This window comes from Syngnathus acus, chromosome 6, assembly GCF_901709675.1.
Source record: "Syngnathus acus chromosome 6, fSynAcu1.2, whole genome shotgun sequence".
NCBI classification, from domain to species: domain Eukaryota; kingdom Metazoa; phylum Chordata; class Actinopteri; order Syngnathiformes; family Syngnathidae; genus Syngnathus; species Syngnathus acus.
This window is the reverse complement of record NC_051092.1, coordinates 3,676,467-3,694,011: the sequence shown is the minus strand read 5'-3', so window position 1 is coordinate 3,694,011 and position 17,545 is coordinate 3,676,467. Positions and strand designations below refer to the sequence as shown.

The 17,545-nt window shown below is 43.4% G+C and overlaps 2 protein-coding genes across 3 annotated transcripts in view; both read right to left on the bottom strand.

Annotated features, from left to right (window-relative positions):
• The window catches only part of LOC119124466 (PDZ domain-containing RING finger protein 4-like), a 64,902-nt gene extending 62,225 nt beyond the window's left edge, over positions 1-2,677 (bottom strand). Inside the window, exon 1 of the mRNA XM_037254475.1 lies at positions 2,259-2,677. Within this exon, the coding sequence (XP_037110370.1) occupies positions 2,259-2,594 (336 nt within the window). The 5' untranslated portion in view covers positions 2,595-2,677. The remainder of the gene's footprint in view (positions 1-2,258) is intronic.
• Positions 2,678-3,455: 778 nt separating this feature from the next.
• Positions 3,456-17,545, bottom strand: part of cntn1a (contactin 1a) — a 31,228-nt gene continuing 17,138 nt past the window's right edge. For both annotated transcript variants that reach the window (XM_037254474.1, XM_037254473.1), the window contains exons 4-24: positions 14,954-15,080; positions 14,299-14,477; positions 14,131-14,226; positions 13,471-13,677; positions 13,303-13,402; positions 13,051-13,232; positions 12,695-12,819; positions 12,261-12,378; positions 11,801-11,948; positions 10,960-11,087; positions 10,166-10,338; positions 9,768-9,891; positions 8,694-8,855; positions 8,348-8,497; positions 7,876-7,946; positions 7,453-7,687; positions 6,994-7,097; positions 6,732-6,921; positions 6,538-6,650; positions 6,315-6,474; positions 3,456-6,249 (exon numbers count right to left, since the gene is read on the bottom strand). In XM_037254474.1, coding sequence (XP_037110369.1) covers positions 6,173-6,249; positions 6,315-6,474; positions 6,538-6,650; positions 6,732-6,921; positions 6,994-7,097; positions 7,453-7,687; positions 7,876-7,946; positions 8,348-8,497; positions 8,694-8,855; positions 9,768-9,891; positions 10,166-10,338; positions 10,960-11,087; positions 11,801-11,948; positions 12,261-12,378; positions 12,695-12,819; positions 13,051-13,232; positions 13,303-13,402; positions 13,471-13,677; positions 14,131-14,226; positions 14,299-14,477; positions 14,954-15,080 — 2,969 coding nt within the window. In that variant the 3' untranslated portion in view covers positions 3,456-6,172. The remainder of the gene's footprint in view (positions 6,250-6,314; positions 6,475-6,537; positions 6,651-6,731; positions 6,922-6,993; positions 7,098-7,452; positions 7,688-7,875; positions 7,947-8,347; positions 8,498-8,693; positions 8,856-9,767; positions 9,892-10,165; positions 10,339-10,959; positions 11,088-11,800; positions 11,949-12,260; positions 12,379-12,694; positions 12,820-13,050; positions 13,233-13,302; positions 13,403-13,470; positions 13,678-14,130; positions 14,227-14,298; positions 14,478-14,953; positions 15,081-17,545) is intronic.

Sequence of the window (17,545 nt, the reverse complement as noted above, 5' to 3'; positions counted from 1 at the left end):
CATCAAGCTTGCAAAGCAAACAAGACCAACAAGCTGAGCTTTGCCCGAAAGATGATGAATTGCTCCACTCACGAAGCACTTCCTGAGAGTTGAAATTTGCCTGTTGGGCATCTAAAGAAAAATAACTATAATATAAATAAATAATTATGCTCATAATTATCTGTGGAAAGCCTTAAATAGCATGATCATACTTCTTTAAAATGATAAAACAAAAGTGGAAAAAATGTGTTTACGCCCTTCTATAAAATATAACAAGCCCACATTAAATCTAATATTGAATTTATGTCAAATCTGGATCAGGTTTGGATGAAAATCAGCCATTAACAATAGGTCCTTTTTCAGAAGCAGTGACCAAATCACCCAAAAGACCTCCCGCTACAACTACGGAGGTCTTGGAACGTTTCATTTTTCACACCTCCTGCCTAGAACAACAGAGCAGCGTGGCCCAACGGAGTCCACGCCAACGCTAACATGCCGTACGAAAACCTACATGGAAGCATTTGACTTTAAAAACCTCAGCCTGTCATAATCCTGATGTCAGCATAATGCATTATTAGCTCCACGCGTGGGCCAAACCAACGTCTATGAAACGGGGGGCAGCGTGAGGTTAAATGTGCCATTAAAGAGGAGTGGCTCATCCGAGTCCAATCCGTCCAGAAACAATATGCTAGCGCACGCGTTCATGTTGGCGTTAAGGACTTGACGTGTGCATATGTCAGTTGAATTGGAGTGGGAATAGGAAATAGTGACGCTTGAGGGATAAACAGCTCAGATGTAAATTCCTAGTCAAGTGACAAACGGAGCAGAACCGACACTGAGGCATTTCCAGGAAGCTCAAAAGCGGGACAACAAATTGCTAGCGTACGACAGCTGTTTGTTGGTAGCAACCGAATCCCAACAATGAACAAAAAAAAAGTGACTTTTTAGGTGGGTTTGTCCATTTTTGCTCCGCTCAAAAAACAGCGTGCCTTGTCTTCGCAGGCCACACAAAATGATGTGGCGGGCCGTATCTGGGCCCCCGGGCCTTGGGTTTGACACCAATGCTATAGAAGCTATTTAATGTGCCTGACATTATCGCTTGGGTTTGTAGTTTTTAGACTCCACAGGCATAAAAACATTCACAAGTGGTACGAGAACACGACACTAATTTTTGCACACACAAAAAGTAACTATCCAGACACTGATACATGATCTGCTGAGGAAAAAGAAAAACATCCCCTAAACTCATTTCACATACATTTGGGTGGATGCCACTAGTTTCGTTAGAACATGCAGGCTTGATTTTCAAAGTCAATATTCAGACTGAGCTAAGTCAGCAGTCAAAAATTAAACGGAAAGGCATCGAGAAAGATTTGAAAAGGCTCAAAATCCCCCAAATAAATAATGGTGATAACAATTTTGTACAATTGTGAGCTATGAAGTTGTGTCATCACACCCTGGCAGTAAAATATGATTAGAAGATTTTTTTTTTTTTGAGTCATGTGACTCAGCAGACATTACATCATCAAAGTAAATTGCTCTGGTAGACCAACGCCAACTCAGCTTTATTTATCGAGCACTTTAAAAACAACTATGGCTACTAAGCTGCTCCCATTTAATTCCCCTCTTGTGTTTTTTTTTTTCCAAGTATTCAGCCAGAATGGAGTGTGTGACTCAAACCGACTCTGGTTGCAGACTAGTCAATTTGTCGTCTTCACGCCACAGATGTTTAGAGGTTGACGAGTCGCCTATCCACTTGCACTGTGCGGAATGAAATTAACCTGTCATCGTAATTGACTTAAATTGTGTTCTATTTCTGTACAGTTTTTGGTAAGTGATGGCGACCTAGTAAATGGGAACGGCATTTCCATTCACTCCAAATTACTAACTTGATCTAGTTGATGTCATAGTCTTGATGTAAAAAAAAATACATATAGAAAATTGTAAGTCAAGTACTCTCATCAGAAAAACACATTGATTAATTGTTTTTTACAGAACAGTATCACTAAATTTGAGCATATTCTCTTACAAAAACAAACATCAGCATTGATTTCTAACTAATGTGGTCAAATGTTACCTTTTTTTATTCCTTAATCAACAAAATTTGAAATCTTTTGTTTTCATCTGCCATGGTAGGGTTTAACCAAAATATACAAAATGGTGAATACATTCAAAGTTGATGCAATGGATAAATTGCTTTTTATGACCTACTCCGTCTTTGCTGACAAGAACATTTCTGAAATAACCCACATTGTGATGAAAAAGTCATGCAAACTTACCTGGTAATAGTCAAAGAGCTGCAGTGCAATGCTGTCCATGTGCGCCAAACACTGACGGAGCCTCCAGAGTTGATCCCCCGGCGGCTCAACACCCTCCAGCCCCAACAGTCGAGCTCTCTGCGCCCAAGCGGATCTCCTCTCCTCCAGGGCGCCAGTCAGGGCGAGCAGCTGCTCCAGGCAGTCCGCTCCAGCCCGAGAGGCGCCCTCGCCCGGCTGGGGCTGCCCGCTTCCCCGCTGACAACTCGCCGGTTCTCCTTTCGTCTGTGGTTCCATCCTCTCATCCAGGTTCGCCTCTGACGGAGTTTGTCGGCAAAATGTCGAGCATTCGGCGCACATGGTTTTAGTTTGCTTCCGCTCGGGACAAAAAGTTTGGACACACTGGAAGGTTCGAAAGCGTTCGCAGTCCGGACGTGTGGAGAGATGTGTGACGTCATTGCGTAGACTCACCTTTTCACCACCCACTGCTCCTTTGAACTCTGACCCCACCTTTTTAATATTTTTTTCTAAATTTAGAGATTTTAACGTGATTGGTTGATCCTGAACACATGCACATATCCCATTTGGAAGAGGGTGTGCATACTTATGCAATCACATCATCTCAGTTATTTTTACTTTGCTCCTTAGGGAATTTTTTTTCAATTGAGTGTCACAGGTGATGTTAATGGTGGAAAAAGTTTTGAAATTATTTACTTGTTTTTATTTATTTTTTATTCCCCACTCCCAAAAAAAAAACGGACATTTACTAATAGAGTAATGTTTTTATTTTTAATTATTTTTAAATTATATTAATGTATCAATTTGATTATATTAAACCTATGAATGATAAAAAATATATAATTTTGAAAATAATTTTAAACATAACTAGTTCAATGTTTTGTCAAATTGATGTTTTTTTACCAAATATTTTCTTTGTAATGAAAAGCCACTCTTAATTTATTCATCTTAATGTTCCATTTTATCTGTTTGAATTTGAAGTAGGAGGCTAAGTGCCATCATAAATCTTCTTTTCATCTGCTGGACACCTGAGAGGACACTAAAGTCCAGCAGATGTTTTTGCTTAAGATGGCGCCGACATTTTGACAGATTGATGAAATGCATCTTAAATCCGTTGAATGTTTGGTATATAATCATCATCGTCCGCTCTTGAACCGAGCAAAGAAAACTTGGTCATTTAAGCCTCATTCATAAATGATGCACTCATTTCTATTTTTTATTGCTATGACAAAATCTGCTATAGATTCAAAAGCAGTAAAGATAAACTGTGACGAGGAAAAAGAAAACATGGAAAGATTTTTTTCCCCTTTTTCTTTCTGGCAAACTCAACAAGGAATCAAATTAAGCTGCTCAATCATCAAGATGGACACAAGCAATAGTTTAACTACACTTTTATTGTTTCTTGCCCAGTCAAAGAACAATTCCAGTTTGATCCCTCATGTGCTAAGCTTTAGATGCTCTTTCTAGAAAAAAAAAAAAAAAAACAGCCTCCAAAACTTCATGACAGGCAACTAAAGCACGGACGACGTTTCGCTGGGACACTCAGTTGCCATAAAGGGACGCCACGCAGGATGGAATGTATCACTCATGCACGTTACAATGTAAGCGCCACAGCTTGGAACGTGAGAAGAAAAAATATGTTGCTAACTTTCAAGGCAATCATGCATTTGGCAACCCTTTTTGCGCTCATCTCTTGCATGGAAGGGGGCAAACTGGGAGAAGCACTTTGCGGTGGATGGTCACAACACGGAAAGCACGTACGGCCACCATCACATCCGAACGCAGCATTGAGGGAAGTTAAAATTGTACAAATAAAAGTTGAAAATCGACGAATGACACTTTTTTTATAACAATAACACAATGGTAGTAGTAGGAGCTAGGCATGTTGTCCTGTTATGGGAATTAAAACGGTGACTCTTGCGGGCAAAGCGAAAACTTTGTTTCCACTTAGCAGTACAAAGTTCAGTTCACTTTTTTATTAATTTTTTTATTTTAAATAAAAATCCTAGAATGTATAGGACTCTGAATAAGTGGATTACCAGGCTTTCTGATATGATTTATGAACTTTTAATCAGCCGTACAGTCAACTCAGTCTCACACTTGTGACGTCAGTGTTTCGTCACACGTTCAAAACAAGAATTATTATTATTTATAACAATTGGAGAACATATAATTAAAAATAAAAACTGATTTCGATTTTTTTCTATCATATAGCCGAAATTACAGTTTGTAACAAATTATTGCGATACAAGTTGCTCACATAAGGTGGCGCTGTACACGCTGTTGTCCACGAACTGATTTGACAGAGATCGGTCGGATTCTAACCATCCTAAACGTTCCCTGGTGAACTGAACTGTACTGGACTGCTTGATGGAAACTTTGCACGTAAACAAACATACCTCCAACCTTTGCTGGGTTTCTTATGATACAGCCAAAGCAAAAAAAAAACTTTGAGCCAACAAACAAGAACATGTCAGCGGTCTTGCATATGCTTCAGTGTCCAGAAATAATTCAATCCAGTTTACTTATTAACACACAACAAGAATAAATGACAAACGATACAAGATATTGTCTCGGTCGACGCTGTCTAAGTTGCTGCTAAAATGTGACAACGCAGCCTGCAAAGCGAGTGGCTGTCATCCAAAACAAAGCCGTCCGAGCGCCGAGTGTCATAAATTCAGGTCGCTCGGAGTGACACGCCAGGACAGAAGATGACTTTTCACGTCCTCCCCTTCACTTTCCAATCCAAGCATCTGCTTTTGTGCTTTTTCAGTTGGTCGTGTTACAGCAAACAGTTTGTTTGGCAGCGTCAGCAGCGTGTTGAGGGCCTCCTCCGCTCGTGGCCGAGTACTCGCTTCATAAATTTCGGCGGTATGTATCGTGTTAACTGAATCCTTGCTGACTTTTCAAAGATCGCCACATTTTCTGCAACCCTAAGTACACTTGAAAGACAAACGTAGATGGTCAATACACCTACAGAAAGTACATTGAAAAAAAAAAACCAACTTTACTTTTGTCCGTTCGCATAGGAAGAGAAAATATTTTTCCCAAATTGTTACTGTAAACGTTGGCAGCATAAAATTCATCAAAGTACCGTATTTCCTCAAATAGTAGCCTTAAATCGAATAGAAATGATTCCTCAATTGGTCACAGGGTTGGTCGTCCGCTTGATTAAATGAAAACCGCGCCAATAACCCAAATAAATGCCTTCCAATATATATATATATATATATATATTTATGTCATCTAATAAATAAAATAACATTTAAATGATTAAGTCTCATTATTTGAATATGATTTAAAATATATACATTAAAGCCATCCTCCGAGAAATGCCTCACCCCAAATAGAAGCCTGGTCGTGGCTACTACATGAGAAAATACGGTCTTGTCTCGGCGACGTCGGCCATCTTGACTTTTTTGCTTTGACTGTATCCCACTTAGCCGAGGCTCTTCTTTACTTTTAGTATGAAAACAAACAACCAAACAGAAACTGAAGTGCGGGTCAAGAAAGACATACAATATATTGATACTCGTAAACACGTGCGCTTATCCTTCACAAATTGAGCTCAGATTATTTCCTCGTGTAAAAAAACAAAAAACAAAAAAAATGTCAAAGAACTGCTGTGATTTTGAAAGACGTATCTGTGAAAGATAAGCGCGGATATTTACATAAGGCATATTTGAAAAAAGTTGACAGAACTCCTTTCGTACTCCTCCAAAGAAGCTTCTTGTGGATAAATAAGGACCGCCCACTTCCAAGCGTTTCCGTCCATTCCCACAAGAATCTTCCGGAAAGGGGAAGAGTTGGAATGAGCGGAACCGGACGATTGTGGAAAGAGTCCCGAAAAGTCTTTCTAGGTGGTCAACCGTGATAAAGTGTCCTTCACGTGGGAGGTGAAGACAAAGATGTCGCTACATTCAGAGGTTCAGGCAGAGAACGGCTAGCAGGAGCAGGCCGAGCGTGCTGAGAGGTCGGGCGGGCGTGACGCTTCCTCCTGAGAGACACACGTGTCGCTTTTACAAGCGAGCTCATAAAATGCGGTGAAACTAAAAGAATTACCCGTGATGAAGATTTGTGCCACAGCCCCGTCGCCGCCCTCCGAAGTCGCTCGGACCTCCACCACGTAGGTCTCGTTTTCGTGGAGGGGGAGTTCAATGGTCCGGTGTGGGGTCGAGTACAGCGTGACCGGGGAATGGCCCTGTTGAGGTCGGTACAGAACCTGCGGGTCGAGCACACGGGTCGGTAAGCGGGATTTTTCCGATTGAGGCTTTAGCGTACTCACTTTGTAACCGTTGACCGGTGACTCGCTCGCCAGCGTCTTCACGTGCTCCCAGGAGACGGAGATCTTCGTGCTCTTGAACTTTTTACTGATGATGCGAGGGGCTTGAGCCGGAGCTGATTGAAATTTTTTTTAACAACAGCGGTTAAGATGGCGTGATGTCACGCGGCAACCGAGCCTCGTCATTGACAACTTACGCGGCTTCTTGGTGCGGATTTCCAGGCGATCGCTGGCCGGGCCGTAGCCGGCGGAGTTATATCCCCGGATCTCGATGAGGTAAAGGGAGTCGGGTTTCATGTTGTCCACTCTGGTATGGTTTTCCCGACTGGACACCGACACACTGTGGGCGCCGCCTTCACTGTCCTCCTTTTTCCGCCAATACTTCACCTGAGATCCAAACATGGATTGGCCTTTTGTTTGTTTTCAAATCACGCGCACGTGTCCTGTTTCTGCGCCGACCTGGTATCCGTCTATGTTGCTCTGCGTGATGGGGAACCACCACACGACGGCGTCGGTGGCAGACAGTGCTTTGCCGTCGATGTTCGCAGGGGCGTCGGTGGGCACTAGTGCAAAACATAGAGGACCTCCATCAAAACAAAACTTGTTTGTTGCAACAGACACCCGACCTCAATTTGGGGCAGTAAAAGCCCTGCGTTCAAGTGTTGCCAGGGCAACCCGACTTGACTCGGCGTGCGAGTGCTTATCTCGACAGTTTGTCGGTGAAGGTTAATAACCGTTCGAGGTACACGTATCTCGATAATCCTCCCCCAAACAAGAGGAGAGGGCAGAAGATGGGTCTCGCGTTCAAGAGGGAATTAACGTTCCACAAAATCGACACGTGAGAACTTGCTGAGCAGCAGATCGATTGAAGGCAGCGACCTGTGACCTCACGATGACATCACACTGCGAAACGCTCACCGTCTTGTGCGGAATAAATGGTCTGGGGCAGACTGTAGGGTCCCTCCCCTTTGCTGTTGAACGCTTGGATTTTCACAATGAACTCGGTAGCAGGAGCGATGGATGGATCTTTGTGCACGTAGCGCTTGGCCTGAGGGTCCGACACTGTCACCTGCGTCCACTCGACGCCGGCTCGAGGTTTGAAGGCCACGATATAGCCAAAGTACGGACCGTAGTAGTACTGCTCCTGGACGGGCTGGGGAAGACAGTAATGGCAAGACATTATTATTATTAATTATTATTATCTTAAGACCGTAATGGCAAGATAGTATGTCATATGTCGGGTGGATGGATGGATGGATATAGAGAGATAAAGAGCTAAATCTAGCTAGCTAGCTAGATAAACTTGAAGTCAATCCCCAAAAAGTAAAAGTCCCAATCTACCGTCCACGTGATGGTCAGCTCCCTGCTGGTACCGCCGCCTCCGCCCACATCCGAGGGCGCCACCACAGGACCTACGTCGACAAGAGAGCGAAAACTCTGAGCCTGCACGCAAAGAATGCGTACAAACCCACACAGGCTGTAACTACCAAACCACGACATCCTTCTCAATATCTCCTCCTCGTGCCAAGCGCAACACCTTCACCACTTGTTTTTTTTTTGTTTTGAAAGAGCGTCTGTGATTTTCATTGTCGTCTCGACATTCGGAACACGCTTTCCTCAAAGTGCTCATTTGCGGAGGTTTGTGCGGTCGCTCGGGCTTCTCGCAGAAGAGGTCAGCGCTGAGTCGTATTTACTGCGATACTCATCATAACCGAGCAGTTATTCAAGACGCTCAAAAACAAACGAAAGTCAGCACGGAAAGCTGGACCGAAATAGCGCTTTTCCGTTCCCTGACTCGTTCGCATGAACTTACTGGAGGGCAGGGTTTTCTCTTTGCGAGAGGGGACGCTCGGGTCGCCGGCGCCCAACGTGTTGGTGGCGATCAACCTGAACTCGTACTCGGTCCAAGGCACCAAGTCCACCACGGTGGCCGTCTCTGCGTTTCCTTCCACGTCCGGCGGAGCTACAAAGACAAGGTTGACGTCTTAAAAATCGATGGTGGGTTACAGAGGAGCTCTGTTTACTTTTTCTTTAAAACAATAAAGGGCGTCAATTTATGGAAAGCATTTTTGAAGGTGTCATTTCATGCCGAGCGGCGTGTCGGATCACTTTATAGCTCGTCATTACAAAGCCGCGGGCTGTTTATTCGGCGTCCTCACATGTGGTGGCGTTCTTCCACACGGCCGGCGAGAAGGCGTCCCGGTACTGGATGGTATATTTGGAGATGGGGCTGTGGTTGTCTGCTCCACGGCTCCACTGCAGCGTTACGTTCTTGTCGCTTTTGTCCGTCACTCGCAACCCCGCCGGGGCGCCGGGGGGGCCTGGGGTTGGGAGGTGGAGGGGGGTGAGTTAGTGTTGCTTGATGGCTTGAAGTTATAATAATAATAATAATAAATTATAGTAAAAATAAATACCACTAATACTACCATTGTTGATTAGCTACTACAACTAATGAATAATAATATTGTAATCTAATTTATTTTAGACTGTATTATTTTAAAAATACATAATGTATCTTTTTATTTAGTAACTATTAATTTTATTGCATGTTTTTGTTTTTTATTATATTAATAATTACTATACAAAGGGAACAAAAATCAAAGAAATATTATTACGCTATCATCAGATAATCAAATATTTTCCAACTATGTTAAGAGATATATGTTCTTTCATTTATTTTATAATTTATTTATAAACATTTAATTTAATTTATTAATTATGATTGTATTTATGTTTTTTTTGGTTTCACATCAAGTATTAGCATGCAAAGGGGAGGTATGCAGTCTAAATGGAATGAATAACTTGCCGCACTTCGACAGCCCTTTGTCCATTTTCAAGGAACCTTGATCACCTTAACGACTGCTTTGTTGTGTTTGTTTATAAAAGTTCCTCTGAGTTAAAGCCATCGGTAGAGACGCCCGGATGGAAACGCTGACACAAGCCCAATGATCTGACCAACAGTTGGCCTTCAAAATGAACGCTCATTTCTTCCACTGGAAAAAAAACCCATTTCCTGATAGCAGGGATCAGCCTGACTCCAAACCCGCAGCTTCACTAATAAACTGAGATGATTCCGCGGCCGAATCTGGACAGGCCTGGATAGTGGCGCCAAAGATCCTCATCACCAGAGATAAAGTCTTTTGGACATATTGACAAATACGGTCATGTCTCGAACGTCAGCGTGGCGAATGCGAATTGTTTGGGGAGCAACTGACAAATTGTTGGTGACCGACCTCTGACAACCAAGCTTGCCGAGGAGGTCACGTTGTCCACGGTGGTCTGCGCCGTGCAGGTGTAAATCCCGGCGTGCTTCAACTGAGCCTTCTTGATCATCAGCTCGCCGTCCGAGCTTCCGTTCTACAAAAGGCAATGATTGGTCAACGTTGTCAAACTCTGTGTGCTAAACTCATTACGGCAAGTCAAATACTGTTATGAATACTTCCTGAACCGTATTAAATCAAAGCCGACCACATTTTATGAGCGGGAAAAAAAAAAGGATTATGTAAAAGCCATCAAATTCCAATGTGGTGTGTGGCCAGCGGCCACAGCTCTGACCGCCACGCCGCAGAGGGTTTGAATCGATGGATGCTATCAGAAATTGCCGTTTAATTAGAATGCGATGGTTTCTCACCGGGGTGCGTTCGTAATGTTGACCGTCCTTGTCCAGGTCAATGACTCGGCCGTCCAGGGACCAGATGAAGGTGATGTCCAGGGAGGAGTCGTGTGACGCGGCGCACTGCATCCAGGCGTTTTCACCAACTTTGACGTCAGCGTTGGAGGGCGCCAAGGTGATCTTTGTGGAGTCTGTAGGGGGCGCCAACATGAAGCGTCATACATCCATAACACATGTACGGTATGTATACATGATTACATATCTACATAAATACAACAAATAAATGCAACATTTTGCACGCTATTATGTACACTCACTCATTACAGACAGAAAGATAAATATTATTCATGATTATAGCTTTTTCATCCCTCAAGAAATTAAAAAATAATAAATCAAATAATATTATTTATTGAGATGCACCCATGTATCTTAAAAGTCAACTTTTACTCATCCATGTACAATATAAAGCGTATTTCCTGTTTGTGGAGTGTAAAAATGGTGGATTATGCTAGTGGCGCAATTGTCCACAAGGGGGCAGCAAAGAACCGCTTATGTGCTGTCAGGCCGAAGAGTTTTTCAGATTGCATCTACTTGGCAGTACAATTATTTGCCATTGAAGCTAATAAATCCTTAAGAAAGAATACCATGAGGCTTGTAGCACATTCAATTTGTTCCTAAACTATACTCGCGTGTCTCCACGTGTCATTATTTAACATCGGTCGACATGTGAAGGTCAGCGAGCGCAAGAGTGATGATTTCCCAGCCAAGGTCAACATGGCGCAAACCAAATAGAAAGAAACATTTGTATGTACCTGTTACCGTTAGAGAGCCTGTGCTGTTGGCCTTGCCCCGGTCGTTTTGGGCAAAGCAGGTGTACCTGCCCTCGTCCGTGCGAGTCACGTTGAGGATCTCCAAGCTGCCGTCCTCCCAGATGAACATCCTGATGAGATAGAGAATGTTCAAGTCTTCTCAGCTAGGCCGAACAAATTTACGAGCAAAATTCAAGTAGTGCTTTGAGATATGTATGTCAAATAACCTTTTGCCATTGAACTGAATGGAAATCCCATAAATCCATTCCAGCATTTTTGTAAGGCATTTTAATTGAGGGAAAAAAAGTCCAAATTTGAATGTTGAATAATGCAAACGTTGAGGTTAAAAGTCCACTGTGTATTAATCCATGCGTGGATGATGAAAAAATTGTCATAGACTACGTGATGCTTCTCAAATAAAGTTTGAGCGCGTGAGGGTGAAAGTGAGCTGAAGGCAAAAAGAAGAGAGACGTCGGATTCCCTTTTTTCTTTGCATATTTCAACCTCATGCATGAAAAATAGCATGCACGCCACGGAGGCGATTAAGGGGCATATGCTGCATAGTAATTTGATCGCCGTTTGAATCCCACCCGTGGGGGTGGGGAAGAAGGTCGGGGGTCTCCCGGCTTCCCCTAGATTAGGCTTGTTTTGTCAGAGAAGGGTTTACCCATCAGGATGAGCTTAACGTCAGGAAAACCACATCAGAATTAGGGAATCGGCAGCTTATTTCGATCCCTAAAACAGCACATTTTGGGACTTCATGTGGAATTTTGACCCACATAGTCGAGGGGTGAAATGTAACATGGCAGCCTTTTGGACGTTTTGGAGGCGGAGTCTTGCTCACCTGCTGGAGTTGGACAGCAGCTCGGTGTCCTTACTCCACGAGACCTTGGGCTTGGGGGCGGCTTTGGGTCGACACTCGATCACCACTCGTCCGTTTCTAGGAGCGAGGACGTGCTTGACCGGGTTGTGTTCAAAAGTGGGAGCGCAGTCTGGAACGAGAGAAGTAGTAATATGGATTATTGAGCAAAAAATTTTTATTATTCTAAAAATAATCACTGGCAGAGTAGAGTTCAGTTGTATTTAACTTTTTTTTGGTACAATTCTTCTGATATTTAGTTTATATTCAGAGACTTGCAATAATATCATTTTCTTGAACACTTACACCTACTATGCTACTGTATTGGTCAATATGGTGGGTACTTAGTGCCTTCGGGAATTTTTTAATTCTTCCAAATGAGAATGAAAATCCAAATTGTAGCAGATATTTAGCAATGTGGAGTATCCATCTAAAAATGTCTCACCAAACACACGCAGTTCAGCGTTGGCAAAGATGACCCCGTGGGGATTCTCAGCGATGCACTGGTACATCCCGGAGTCTTCAAACGTCAGGCTGCTGAACGCCATCACCTCCCTATCCAACTGTGCACAATGAGCAGTCGCAATCAAGTACCCTTCATTAAAGCACTCCGCATTGCATTGTCGAGCAGAGGGCCGCAATTCAAACTGTCGGATGTTGACACGCACAGATGAGGAGATGCTCATTTGACAAGGAAAGGCCTTCATTAAAGTATCAAATGCATATTTTAACACCCCCGCTCTGCTGTCACTGCTATTCACATTGTTTCATTTTTTTAAATTGTTTACCCAGGCAGCAGCACATAAGCAAGAGGGAACTTCTCTTGACATAACAAGCTGGCTGTGTGCCAGCAGTCTGTCAGCCGAGCTTGAACATTACCGGCTCTCCGTTCTTCAGCCAGCGGACATTTGGTTTGGGTTTGCCGCTGGCCAAACAGGACATGGTGTAGGCGCTGCCGAGGTCTGCCTCGGCGCTGCTGATGCGCTCCACCCATTCGGGAAAAGCTGGAAAAAAAATGTTCCCCATTAGTCTAAACTTGGTATTTGGAATATTGTGTTTGTGTGGAATACGAATTCCACTTGTTTTTATCCATATCAAGGGGCGGCCATTTTGTGGACTAAAAATAACATCACCGCTGCTCGAGACTCAGCTTACTAACATTGCTAGCTAGTTAACGTTAGCATGCGCGTTTGTTTTTGTTCAAGAGGCAAGAAAAGAAGCCCGCCTCGACATACCTTCCACAGACAAATGTGCGCTGTGATAGTCTTTTCCCTTGGAGTTGACGGCCTCGCACTGATACTCGCCGCCATCTTCCGGCCGTACGTTGTACAGATGCAGGTGAGCCCCCGCCATGCGTACCTCGTGGTTGGCGGGAAGCTCTCCGTTCAACTTCTTCCAGCGGATGTCCGGGACAGGGCTGGACAAAAATAAATTCAATTTACAACCATATAATGTGGCTTTTTTTCAATTCTTTATCTCTAACTTACTTTCCCAAAGCAAAGCATTCCAAAGTGATATTGCTCCCCACCAGAGTGGTGGTGTCGGGGAACTTGACGTTGAGGTCAGCCGGATACTTCCGGTTTGGACCTGCGGCGTGGGGAAAAGACAACTTGGAATTTATCGGCGCAACTGGGATGGAAAAGTAAGGTACTGACGTTCGCTGAGGGGAACCAGCGGGATGTAGTTGGAGAAGACGCTCTTGGAGATGGAGGCGCTGGAGGCGATGCACGAGTAGTTGCCGCTGTCCGAGGCCTCCACTTTGGAGATGTAAAGGTTGCCTGTTATTTGCGAGACGAAGTGCCTTTTGTCCAGCAGGATAAAAGTGGGGAACTCGTTGAGGATCCATCGGAAGGACAGGTCAGCTGCACAGACGCAAAACGCCCGCCTGTCAATCATCGCCTCAGACGCTTAGCAACCGCTCTGGAAATAGCCGAGGCTTTGAATGCAACATTAGCTCAGCGTGAACCGTCTGAATAGGTGCAAATTTTGAAGAGAGGCGAAAAAAATGGCACATTCACTTGACGCTGAAAAGGATTTATTATTCATTTATTGCCCTTTCAGATTAAAATCGTATAATTCTCTTGGCTCAGGGAGGGATAAGAGAGAGATGTTGTCTGGTGGCTATAATTTTGCATGAATATGAAAGCACGGGGTTGAGACTAAATATAATCGTTCAGCTTTGAATATGAAGCGGCAGAAAATTAACTCAAGACTAATAAATTATGCAGGATGCATAATTTGAACAACTTGTGAGCAAATATGGTCCAAAAAGTGTGGTAAAAGTTTGTCGAGGTTATATTCTTCATCTTGCTTACCTGGATGATGTGGAGGAGGAGCACAGAGAAGAACTGCCCCCTGTCCTTCTTTAACATACACAGACTCCCTCTCCTCCGACGAGAAAAGGTCCAAATCTACGAAATGACAAATTTTAATCGCATAAGTAAGCTAATATTAGCACGCAGTCCCGTTTCAACAAAACTTACATCCAAACTGGACCGACGCCTCTCGGCTAACGACCGTCCCGAAGGTGTTGCTGGCCAAGCAGGTGTACCTCCCCTCGTGTTGGTTTTTAACGGGCTCACTGATGACCAGGTTGCCTTCCGACAACCTGTAGTGTTGGTGTTCGGCGCCCAGGTCGATTTCTACGCCGTCCAGCATCCATCTGCCAGAGTAAAATGTAATGACATAATGTAATAAAAATCAACAGTTTGTGCATGGTGTTTAATGCTGCACTTTAATTCATTGCGATGATCCTTCTGATGTTCCCGCCTGCACAACGATGACACGAGTATGAAGACACGGCAAGGAAAGCCATTTACATACATTTGCATGTAAATTGGCTGAGCTCATCATAAAACAGCGTCCGCTTTGCTGCACTGTGAAATGAAGTGTCATTTGGTGCCAACAACATTTTGTTTTTTTCCCTCCTATTTTCTTTAATCACTTGTATTGACGGTTAAATCGTCGTTTGTGGGAGGACAAATGATGGCGGGAATTTGCATATTGTTGCCGTCTAATGAAATGGAAAGACGCGGTAAATGCTTAAGCATCTTGTTTGTTTGCTTTTTGAGTGAATCTTCAAAGACATAACACTCCAGTCATGGGAAGTCATGATATGTATGAGGGAACATATGTTACTTGTATGTGGCAGGTGGACTGGCTCGGGCCCGGCAGCTCATGGTGATTTTGTCCTCGGGTGACTCTTCGGGGTAGATGGTATCCACCGGCTGCTCCTCAAACACCGGCCCGTAACCTGTGGCTTCATCTGTAGGCGAACGAGGCCGAAGGTAAACAACAACAGAGACCAGGTGGACGGCTTTGACAAACATCAACAAAGTCAGAGTGAGCCCTGGTGACAGTTCTGGGGCGAGTGTGACAGCTGGGTTGGCATGATGGGTGGAAATTTTTTTTTTCTTCTCAAAATGATCTTCGACTTTACTGACATTTTTGGTGGCAGCCCTAATGGACATCTGCTGTATTTTATCATATTTGCAGTATTTTCTCAGATTTGCCAAGCTAAAGCATGAATGGACAACTGGGGCATATTCAATTTATGCATTTATTTATTTATAGTTAATTCATTTATTTATAGTTAATTCATTTATTTGTAGTTTATTTATTTATGTATTTATTTGTGGTTAATTTATTTATTTATTTATTTATTTATTTATGCAGCTGCATGGAGACCTAAACGTCAGGATTTGAGTTTGGGTTGGTCATTCGTGTAGCAATTAAGTAGTGGCAAGATGGATTTAATCTCACTGGTTGGACTCAACGCTTCCTTCGAAATGAAAGTGCAAGTGCTAGAAATGAGTCACTGCAGGGCCGATGGGACCCAAATTAAGTGAGAAAATCTGTTCTGGGAACGAGGGAGGATTTCAGCTCTAAATTTTCTATTTAAGGAATTTAAATTCTAAGCGTCCACGCACACACACACACACAAGTGAGGAGAACATTAGCGACTGCTGCGAATAAATTATTTGTAGGTAGAACAAGAGTATTAGGATGACTCCTGGTGGCGCTCCAATTGTTTTACTGTATCGTGGGATATGACAGATGGCGGGGGAGGAGTTGTCAAAGCAGGCCACAGAAGGCCTGGAGACACGGCGGTCTCTCCTCTCGCACCTTCTCGTGAACTTGTGTCTGACACGCTTGTGTGTCCTCTCTGCAACCCACACAGCTGCCTCATTTGCATATTTACAGCTGTCTCCAATACTAGTTTTGAAACAAGCAAAACTTTCAGACATTTTATTCCTTCAGCGCTTTTTATTGACGAAACAATTTCTCCAAATGGAGAGACGAGAAAAGGCCTGTTCACACTGGACCTTGCATTCAAGTAAAAAAAAACTAAATTCCCTCTTTCTTCACCACACCCAAGACGTTTCGTACGATCATCCCAGAATACAAACGTTTGTTTCATTGCTGTACATACAACATCGCTCTGTCTCCTCCTTTTTGGCAACACTTGACTCCGAGTAAATCGAGTCCATGTGCTAAACAGGCGATGGTTTATTTACGCTCGGTGAAAAGAGTGACTCTTCCTCCTACGCGCATACTAGAAAAATAAAAACCTGTTGTCATTTTATGTGTGTTTTATCCAATTAGTCACGAATGCAACCGTATCAAAGAGATTGTTGACTTCGCACGCTAACTGACGACGAGCAAGTCCAAACGATAATGAAACGTTTCTCCGAGAAAACAAAAACAGAGCGTTCCGACTGGCAAGCAGGGCGGGGAATTGTCTCTGAAGTGAAAATTTCACACGCTGACTGAAATAAATGTGCGCCCCAAATGGAATTATTCCGCTGAGACTAAAGTGACTGCCATCTCTCGCAACTAGCTGATCTGATTACAATGTTTTGTTCTCCCGCCACAAATCCAAATCTTTAATACGGAACATCCATTTGTTTGCTACAAAACAAAAGACTTGACCTCTTCTGCGATGGATTGAAGCCCAGAATTTTCAAAACAACGCTAGCGTGAAATGAGAGTTAGCTGAGCTTGAGTTATAATTTCGCTTTTGAGAACATCCAGCTAGACAGCTTTTAAAAGTCACGCGTGGGTGTTAAGTGAGAGAAGCGTTAGAGAAGTGGTCTGATCAACATCTTGCTCGCAGGGAAAGGAAAAGAACTCGGCCGCGGATCTCAGCGGGAAGACCACCTACACGCCGAATGCGTCATCGTCCCGCTATAAATATGCCAAATCGGTGAATATGAAATATTTTGCACGCTTTGTGACCGGAATACGAGGGGAATATGGTTTGTCCTTTGGTTCAACTTGTTTCCGGGCAACCAAGCGGCAAGCTATCTTTTGTCCCCCCCCTGCTGTACACCTCATGCTGACAGTTTGATTACAATTTACTTTTTGTGCCCAAAAAACCCCCAACAAATTGTAGGGAGTAAAATGCCATGATAGACCACCACTAGGAAACGATAGCACAAAGCTTCTTCAAATTTATTAAAAAAATGTTACCTCGCTAAAGAACTGGTGTGCTAATATGCTAATATAATGCTATATCTTTCAAACCAGGTTTGATCCAAGTACCACATGACATTCCGTTGATAGATAATAATAAAAGATGTTGTCGCTTTGACCTCAAATTTACAGCACGTGTCCTTCTTTGAAGGCCAGAGCGTCATCAAACTGTCAGCGCAGTCGCTTATCTTCGGTTGTGAATTGAATAAAAGTGTCGACATGTTTTAATGGGAATTTGATGTCTTTGTTTAAGAT